Source organism: Berghia stephanieae, chromosome 3 (genome assembly GCF_034508935.2).
Source record: "Berghia stephanieae isolate SIO BIC M18660-M18661 chromosome 3, UCSD_Bste_1.3, whole genome shotgun sequence".
NCBI classification, from domain to species: domain Eukaryota; kingdom Metazoa; phylum Mollusca; class Gastropoda; order Nudibranchia; family Aeolidiidae; genus Berghia; species Berghia stephanieae.
In genome coordinates this window covers 27,523,784-27,533,339 of record NC_088362.1, presented here as the reverse complement: position 1 = coordinate 27,533,339, position 9,556 = coordinate 27,523,784, and the positions used below count along the sequence as shown (strand labels likewise).

General features: G+C 36.1%; 1 protein-coding gene across 4 annotated transcripts in view; it reads left to right on the top strand.

Moving 5' to 3' along the window:
* The window catches only part of LOC144967467 (D-dopachrome decarboxylase-like), a 9,008-nt gene extending 3,901 nt beyond the window's left edge, over positions 1–5,107 (top strand). For 2 of the 4 annotated variants that reach the window (XM_078904753.1, XM_078904750.1), the window contains exon 4: positions 1,326–3,358. In XM_078904753.1, the coding sequence (XP_078760879.1) occupies positions 1,326–1,371 (46 nt within the window). In that variant the 3' untranslated portion in view covers positions 1,372–3,358. Of the gene's footprint in view, positions 1–1,325 lie in introns of all 4 variants that reach the window. The other 2 variants (XM_078904751.1, XM_078904752.1) reach the window with 2 other exon arrangements.
* Positions 5,108–9,556: the final 4,449 nt, after the last annotated feature.

The following is a 9,556-nucleotide window of genomic DNA, read 5'->3' as shown; positions in this document are numbered from 1 at the left end:
GCTGTTAATGGCCAGGTACTCATTTTACATCTGAGTAAGGTGAGAGAATGTGAGTAAAGAGCCTTCTCCAAGGACTCAACTATGCGCTGAGCGAGGCTTGAATCCAGGACCTTCCAATCCGAAAGTGAGTGTCATACCACAAGACCACATAGCCGCACAACTTCCAAAAAAAACTTAACTTTCCAAAGTCTGATATCTGATTCATTCGGTGGTGGGTTCGAGCCCCCATCACCGCAAAGTTTTTATTCTCTATTGTCTTCTGGCACTTTTCTACTCACTTCAATTATTGTTATATTATCTACATAAGTGCCTGCTCTACTCACTTTTCTGAAGCAATACTTACTCTCCTCACTGAAGGTATTTATCTCAACTCAAATTGTATAAGTATCAGTATTGTTCCAAGTTGATACTGTTTTGAGATGGTGCTTATTTTTCAACATGACAAACTAATAATGGTCAAGATTGGTTAATGAATTATGTTTTAGGTCATTTCCCTCTAAAACTTACAAAGTGACCCACCACTTCAAAGCAGTATTATATTATGTCAGAGTTAAGAAGATATTCAGTCTTTTGCAGTTAAAGAAACTATACTCTTTCTTTTCAATCAAGAGAAAAACTTTAACCAAAATTTCATTTTAGCTTCTAGTTCACCGGAACATATTACCGTTTTTGTGGCAGTGAGTCACATATATATTTTCGTTTTGTGAAAATGTGGGTATTTCAGAGGATTGTGAAAAGTAAATGCCATCCTTCTGGAGAGATTTAAAGAATCTTTAAAATTTACTTTACACCATGTACTGAAATAAAACAGTAAAAATGTGAGAAGAGATTTTGTTTTATTAATTTGTGGCCAATCATTTCAAATATTCAAACTTAAGTTATGATTTTGAGTGAAAATAAATGCCTTCAATGAGGGGAGTGAGTTTGGGTTTTTTAAAAACTTTCATAATTTAAACTCACTTTTCATCATTGCGTTCATTCCGACATTGTACCAGATTGACCTTGTGGTTCATTTTGGCTATTTTAATTTAGTCATAAAGAACTGCATGAAGTAAATTGAATATGAAGTGAAGATGATAAGATTTAATAAATTTATTGTATGTAACGTTTAAGGCCCATAATCCCTTGCTCCAATGAAGTCATTTATTAAAGCTCAAATTCTATGAAGTAAGGTTAAAATTAGATTGTAAATATTGGGTCTGCCTTTATATGATACCGTTTTCAGACGATTAGTCACATTGAGATCAGTTTTTGTTATATATTTTTTTCTGTCTTTGTTTTTCTTAAATCTATTTATTTTTATTTGTTGTTTTTGCCCTATCCAGAATAACCATCATGTACCACGATTTGGACAAAGATATGCATGGCTAGTGGAAGTGCTTATTATCCAATCAGAGAGCTTCTCCACATGATTCGTGGGATTGTATTTAGGCTTTGATGATGTGTTATGTTGTATCATGGATATGTACCAAAAATGTGGTCATTCAAATTTTGTATAATGTAGTGATTTTTTAAACCAGAAATATTTTATTCTATCTTTTTATTTAGTCTAGAAATTCATGAGAATGTTGCCATAGTGGAATAGCCACTGCCATAGTGGAATAGCCACTGCCATAGTGGAATAGCCACTGCCATAGTGGAATAGCCACTGAATGTGATATACATGTTTGATATTTTTTTTTATATCTGATTATTTTTTACTACAAATACTGTCTTAAAATTATTACATCATCCTTTTTAAAGCCATTCCATCAGTGAATGGCGATCGAGTGATCATGCATGAAGCACAGGTCTTTTTATAAAGGAATATCCTGATAGGCCAACACCGGGGTTGACTTTAGGCAAGGTTGACTTTATCCATTATCAATGGAACATACTTAGATAAAGAACAGAAAATTTGGGACCGACAAGAGGTGATGACTTTAAGCAGAAATTGACTTAACTCTCTCCTTACCACCTACAGCAAAATCGTCACATTTGTTACGACACAATATACATATTTTTTTTCTTATTTTGAGTATTTTGTACATCACAATGATCTTTGTTTAATTAATAATAACATTTATAAAGTTGTTTTGTAGAGAGATTGTTTGAGTTTTAAAAATCCAGGGTAAGCCTGCCATTTTGGGAAAATACTGGAAATGATCGGTAAGGAGAGAGTTAAAAAAAAGAGTGTTGACTTTACACAGGTTCCACTGTAATTTACATTGATGACGGATCATGGCTGAAAACCACTAAACACATGAAAACGGATTATAGCAATTTTTTTTTTCATCAGGCACACTCCTTGTAGTGGTATATTGTGTGGCTATGTGGTCTTGTGATATGACATTCGCTTTCAGATCGGAAGGTCCTTGGTTCGAGCCTCACTCGGTGCATAGTTGAATCCTTGGAAAAGGCTCTTTTCTCACATCCTTTCACATGTTGCTGTTGTTCAGGAGGGACCCTTTGTAAAGCACTTTGAGCATGTTTAGTGGACAATGCACTAAATAAAAGTTAATGAATTAGATAGTTATAATTTTGTGTTGTCTGTACTATCAATTCCAATCTACCTAGAAGCAGTTTGAATTTAGTGAAATAGATGTAAAAACATCATTGATATTGTGTAGTAATTTGATTTCACTCTAACATTCCTTGATAATATTAGATTTTGAGTCAGTATGCTCAAACCCAGCTGTACAACCTGTTATCTCAAAACTGTATAATGTACGGATGATTTCATATCATCATAATAGCCCTTCAGAACCATGGGCCCATGGTGTCTATAGCTTGAAATGGACAATAGCAATTGATTGCTACCCTTTGGATAGGACGCTAGTCTATCACAGTTGGGATGATTTAGATGCTGAAAAATTGAAAATATCATCTAAAATATGAGACTTTGGTTAAGTTTTTATGTTTTAACTTGAGCTCTTATATAGCGCAATATCCACCAAACATGCTCAAAGTGCTTTACGAGGTGTCCCTAGTCAAATTAACTTAGTAAGACAAGACATGATGCCTGTTAGGCGATATTACAATTTTTCGGTCAGAGACAACAGTCGGGTACTCATTTTACACCTGAATACAGTGTGAGAATATGAGTAAAGAGTCTTTTCCAAGGACTCAACTTTGGACTGCTCTGGACTCGAACCCAGGACCTTCCAATCCAAAGGCGAGTTTCATACCACCAGACCACATAGCCGCACGTTTTATTGAGATGAAAGAATATAATTTCTTAAAGTAGCAATGTCATATCTGTGGTCATTTTGTCCTTGAAATCAACTCTTTATCGTCTGATTCAACTCAACATGGTACCGTTATGAGGCAGAGGACCAGAAATCAATGTTCAGATATAAAAAATTAAAAAAAAAAAAAATCTCTTTATTCATCCCATAGGGGAAATTTGTCTCTAGGGTCTATTCCAAGGGAAGACTGGAATAACCCAGGCGTCAGCTGCAGTGCAGCACCACAAATTGAGCTAGGGCGAGGTGACTTGCTCAAAGCCACACAACGCAGCGGGTAATCGAACTCGGTACCTTTCTGGTACGAAGCGAAGACCGTACCGCTGAGCCACACTGCCACATTAAACAGATAACCTGAAAACAGATAACTAAGGGATTGGAGTCTTATTTTAATTGATTACTATTGTATGAGTGAAATAATTAATTAGCTTAATTGTCATCTTTACTATTAGTACTCAACTTTATATTTTACAACAGTCTGAATTCTTGTAAGTTAGTTGGAGACGTCTGTGCTAATCATGCGTTTTTAAAAACAAGAGATTAGGATAAATTGATTGATATAATTATATAATGATTGTTATTATAAGAACTTGAGTCTTGCATTGTTCGCATATGTGACCTCCTCCTACTCCCCCACCCCATGTTCGTGATCTACTTAATAAGTCAATGCAATATTCAGTCCTTGCAAAGGCAAGAGAAAACAGAAAAACTATTTTTAGATAACTCAATTAGACGATTAAACTTTTTTACTTTCATTGTTTTTGTTGAGTTTTTTTCAGGGTTTTTTGTTCAATTTTTGTTGTATTTGGTACTAGGCTGTTGTCTTTCATACAATAAAAGTATTCAATATTTACTGTTACTTATTTGTTTTAGGGTTGTTCAGTCTTCTCTTTACTGCCATATTAAATTATTGTTTTTTAGGTCTTTCATACCCTTCCAAATAATTTTATATGTCGTTTTTTGTGGTACATTAATTGGATTTTTTTGGGTCAAATTTATCATTTTGTATTAAACAGATGGTCAATTAATATTGCTTTATCGCCCATTATTCTTTCTAATGAAGTTGTCGTATTTGTTCAATTTTAGTGGTCCATTTTAAACCCTATGAGAATTGTTTTCCTTCCCTTTTTATTTTTCTTATTTGTTAATCAGTAGGTACAATGCTTTTTATCCTTTTTGCTTACTTGACAAACTGCCTGAGAGATGAAACGGCATGAAATTCAAAATAAGATAAAATGAAACAAAAACCGAAACTGGGTAAATGGTAACGTTTGGTTATCCCAGGCACTCGTGTCCAGTGTTTAGTGTGCTGAATTTCATTAAATTGAGTGACTCCTTATTTTGAAAAACTCCTTGGTGGGTATAGTATGATTTACTTTCTATTGACCTGTAGTAACATACAAAAAATGGTAGCCAGATACGGTAGAATTATGTGACGTGGACCAAAAATGTTTTCAGAAGAAAAAAGAAAAAAAAAGGTTAATATAAGAAGAGAGCCGTTCAGATATAATATGACAATCGATACAATGATGGTCACAATGTGTGTGGTTTAATCAAACGTCATTTGACCTCCATTTTATTGGGGTTTTTTTTAATACTATTCGTCAATTTGCAGCAGTGTAATTAGAATTTTGTTTTGAACTCAGTCTATACATAACAGCAAATGTTTTTCTGTCAATTTTATATTGCAAAAGCCCCTTTTAAAAGCAAACTATTTTATACTGCATGAATTTGTTGAAAAAATATATTCATTTCTTCATTGTTATAATATGTTCAATGATAATTTTTAGTTTATTATTGACTTTAAACTTTTGATTTTAAGTTTAAATCAATGATTTGAAATATTGCAAAATTAACACCAAATAAAAAACCAAAAAAAGAAAGATGAAAAGAAGAAAAATCCAATAGAAACTACACAATAATACAGGTCTATTCTTTTATGAAAGATAAATCTTACAAACTATCTTTACCATTGTTAAGGTTTTTGTTTTTTAAAGTAAAGCATTATAATTATAAGGTTATACGGTGACTTTCTGTTTATCTCACTCTTGGTGAATGAATAAATAAATTTTTATTTATATTCTACTACTATTACATCTTTTTGTGGTTTATTTCTTGTACTTGACCTCAATGGAATTCTCATTTCAATTTCTTATTCTTGTCCACTGTAAAGAATAACTCATTAAAACCCTTTAGAACGAAAACAAAATTAAAAAAAAACAACACACACATACACCCACACAAAAACCCCAATCAATTCTTATATTATATGAGTTTTGATCCGAAGTAGGGATTCTGGGTGGGGTTCCCGACTTTCCATAGTGGGCAGAGAGGTACCTACTTGCTGTGTCTTCCATCCCCCTGTATTTGTTTTCCAGTTGCTTTCTAATTTTGTTTAAAATGAGAGGAAATAGTTGAATGTATAGTTATAGCTTTGAGAGGTGACATTTTTTCCCTTGTAAATCATCTCTCTGTTATGTACTGTTTTTTTGTTGTTTTTTTAACATATGATTTGAAAATATTTGATTGTATTCCTCTTTGTGGGATTTTGTGCTGGTGTCTAGGTGAGACTTACTTTTAGGCGACCTCATACTAAGTACACTGATAGTGTGCTCTTGGAATCTATAACTATTCAAAATTTGAACCATTCCCCTTTGTCTTACTTTTTCCTCAAGTCTTTTGCTGTCATGGCAGTTTTTTGCATCGCTTGCGGCAGCAAAAAATGGCAAAAAATCGCTGATTTGCATGGCCGCAAAATTTGCAATTTTTTGCAAATTTTCGAGATTTTGCCCCCCAAAAAAATGTTTTCTTTAATTAGTGGGGACCAGTGATGATTATCTTCCGCGGATCCGCAGAATTCCGGGATTTTAGGATTTTTTCATAAATGTTCCGCTGTTTTTGTGATGTCAAACATTTTCCGCTAAGTGGTACGAGGGCTCTTTCATAATTAACCGAAAAATGCCTGTAAAATCCGCGTTTTTTATGCTATCAACAAAAGTCTTGCACGTGTTCATACCTTGACTCGTCCTTCATTTCTCTACGTAACAGCCAAGTCTGTCGACACACTTCTGCCAACTGCGCACCATGGAATAGATACCCTCTCGTAAGAAATTTCCGTCAAGGTTTTGTAGCCATTTCCGCACATGGTCAACAAGCTCTTCATCGACATCAAAGCGCTTTCCTGCCAGCTCACGTTTCAGTGGCCCAAAGAGGTGATAATCAGATGGTGCGAGGTCTGGACTGTGTGGTGGGTGTGGCAAAATCTCCCATCCATATTTCTCTAGCCAACCTTGCATCACTCGTGCTGTGTGGGGTGTAGCATTGTCTTGTTGCAAAATGACCCCGTTGGTCAACTGCCCTGGGCGCTTTCTGCGAATGGCCTCCCTAAGCTTGTCAAGAGTTTGGCAGTACCTTGCAGCATTGATTGTTTCTCCAGGTTGTAAGGTTTCGAACAGAATAACACCACGACTGTCCCAGAAAACAGTTCCCATTATTTTCTTTGCTGACCGCATGACTTTGAATTTCTTCGCGACAGGTGAGGATGGATGTTTCCATGTCATCGAATTTTGCTTTGTTTCTGGGTGCAATGGTGCAACCAAGTCTCATCACCGGTGACTATGCTGTCAAGAAAAGTCACATCGTACCCTAGAAAGTCTCCGCCGGCGTTGGCAGTATGCCTGTGAACCCTGCGTGAGCTCTTGCTTCTTCTCAAAAGTTCCCTGCAGATGTCCAATCTTTGTTCTTTATGATTGTCTGTCAATTGCTTAGGAACCCATCTTGCGCTGACTTTTCTGTAGCCAAGTTCATCAAATACAATTCTATGGGCAGAATTTTCCGAAATTTCAAGACTGCTTGCGATTTCATGAAGTTTCAACCTCCTGTCTTGACGAATAAGCTCATCAACTCGCTTCACATTGTCTTCTGACGTCGCAGTTATCGAACGCCCTCTCCCTTCCCTGTCTGTCAAGTCAGAATGGCCGGCTTCAAACAAATTACACCAGTGATAGACTTGTGTACGGCTTATAACATGCTCACCATACACACTCTGAAGTTCTTTATGAATTTCGGTAGGATTCAGACTTTTGGCGTTCAAAAAACGTATGACAGCTCTGATTTCCTCCTTTGACGAAGTTTCAAGGTGGGCCGCCATCTTTAAAATCGTCTAGAAATTCATTGTGCAAAATGATGCACTTCATAATTTCTGGGAATATCCGTAAGAAAATAAGGAATATCATGTCGTTTACAGAACTAAAAAATCTCCACTGGTTGCTGAGCAATGGGCATTTTTCGGTTATTTCTGAAAGAGCCCTCGTAGTTAAGGAAAAAACAAAACAATATGCCTTGCATCATTTTTTGACATCTCTGCTCAGTTGCATGAATTTTGATGACACTCCCTTATTTATGACGTTAGTTTAGACACACTGGCGCCAAATGTCAAAGGTAGCACAAGACACATGGTGGCCATGGATGAGAAGATCGAAAGGTATATATATAATTATCAGTACATAACAGAGAGATGGTTTTCAAGGGAAAAATATCATCTCCCAAAATTAACACTGTTTCCCTCCCAGCCAAAGGATCCTACAAGGGCCAGGACAAAAACCAAATGATTCCATTCCATGACAAAGTCAGAAAGCAACTCAGAAAACAGATATAGCGGGTGGGATCGAGGAGACAGAAAGTGACCTGCTGCCCACCATGGGAGGTCAAAAGACACCACCCAACAGATAATTTAAGACGGCCCGGTCTGAGAATGAAACAGTGCCTTCGGTAATCAGGTCTGAGGTTCGATCCCCAGTTCAGGAAGACTAGTTCTTCTGTCTTGCTTTGTCTGGTACTGTTTCATACACATTTTTTCCTGATGTTTAAATCTAAATACACAATTTTCATTGAAATTGTCATTTTTTAAAAACGAACCCCCCCCCCCCCCCACACTAAATTAAAAACCTAACAAAGATGACTTATTATTAAATAATAGAGATCATTTAAAAGGGATCGAAAAAAGAATATAATCTCTTCACGAGAGATAAGTCAACAGCTGTTTCCCATTCAGAATGAGACTAATGACAAGGCCCAGTAAAAACCAAATATTTTTCTTTTAAGGACAAGAACACAAAGCTACATGGAAAGGACAAATGATGGACAGGCATGTTTTACAGTGCTTGCAACACATTCAGGTCATATCAGCACAAGTAAAAAGGAAGAAAATGGGATAGTAAAAACGTTCTAGTTCTAGATGTACAATTAAAAACACTTGAGTAAAAAGTAAGACAGAGGGGAACGGTACAAATAGGGAACAGATGTAGATTCTACTAAGAGCACACTATCAGTGTACTAAGTTTGAGACCACCAATAGTCTCAACCAGACACCAGCACAAGATCCCGCTAAGAGGAATACACTCAAATGTTAACAAATCATATGTTAAAAAATTAAAAATAACAGAGATGATTTACAAGGAGAAAAATATCTCCCAAAACTATAACTATACATTCAACTGTTTCCCTCCCAGCCAAGGACTTCGGCCAGGGTCAGGGCAAAACTTAGAATATCTCATTCCAAGACAAAGACAAAGCAATTGGGAAACAGATATAGGGGGACAGAAAACACAGTAAGTGCCTCCCTGCCCACTATGGGAGGTCGGGAACCCCATCCAGTTTACAGGCATAAGACATTCCCCCACTCTCAGAGGATGAAAACAGGTGAGGTGAAAATTCAAAATATTACGCTTCACCTTCCCTCGTAATGACGCATAGTAACTTAGCAACTGACTCTAAACTATCGGAACAATGGCGGACGCCCTTATGAAATATTTCTCCGACGAGCATAAAAGTGTATCCAGAGGAGAAAAACATTATAAATATGATCATGTTGTGACTTTTATACATTCTGATCACATTACATATGAAAAGTTCTAGCCAGTATGAAGAATAAAAAGTACAGATTTTCTTTGTTGTTTATAACCACGCTGCTCGCTGTTGCTGGGCGACGTGACGTCAGACTATTGAATCCAATTAAAGTACTTGCTTGATTCTGGCATACTCTCACAGAGCTGCCAACTTGAAATTTTGTAAATTAATAGTTTCCAAGGGAAAAAAAATATGAAAAGTCACTATAAATAGCTTTACAAATCAATAATTTGCCACCACCACGATCCACAAATGCACCAAAGTCCTGAACAAAGGATCTAAGAAAAACTAAATTTTACTTTTCAAAAAGATTTATCGAATCAAAGAGGTGAATGCAGCTCTGTAGCTGGAGTCAAAAATTCGTAATTCTACGAATTTTTCATAGTACTAGGCAGGTCTGCTCTCAGGAGAAGCCAAAAAGTGAG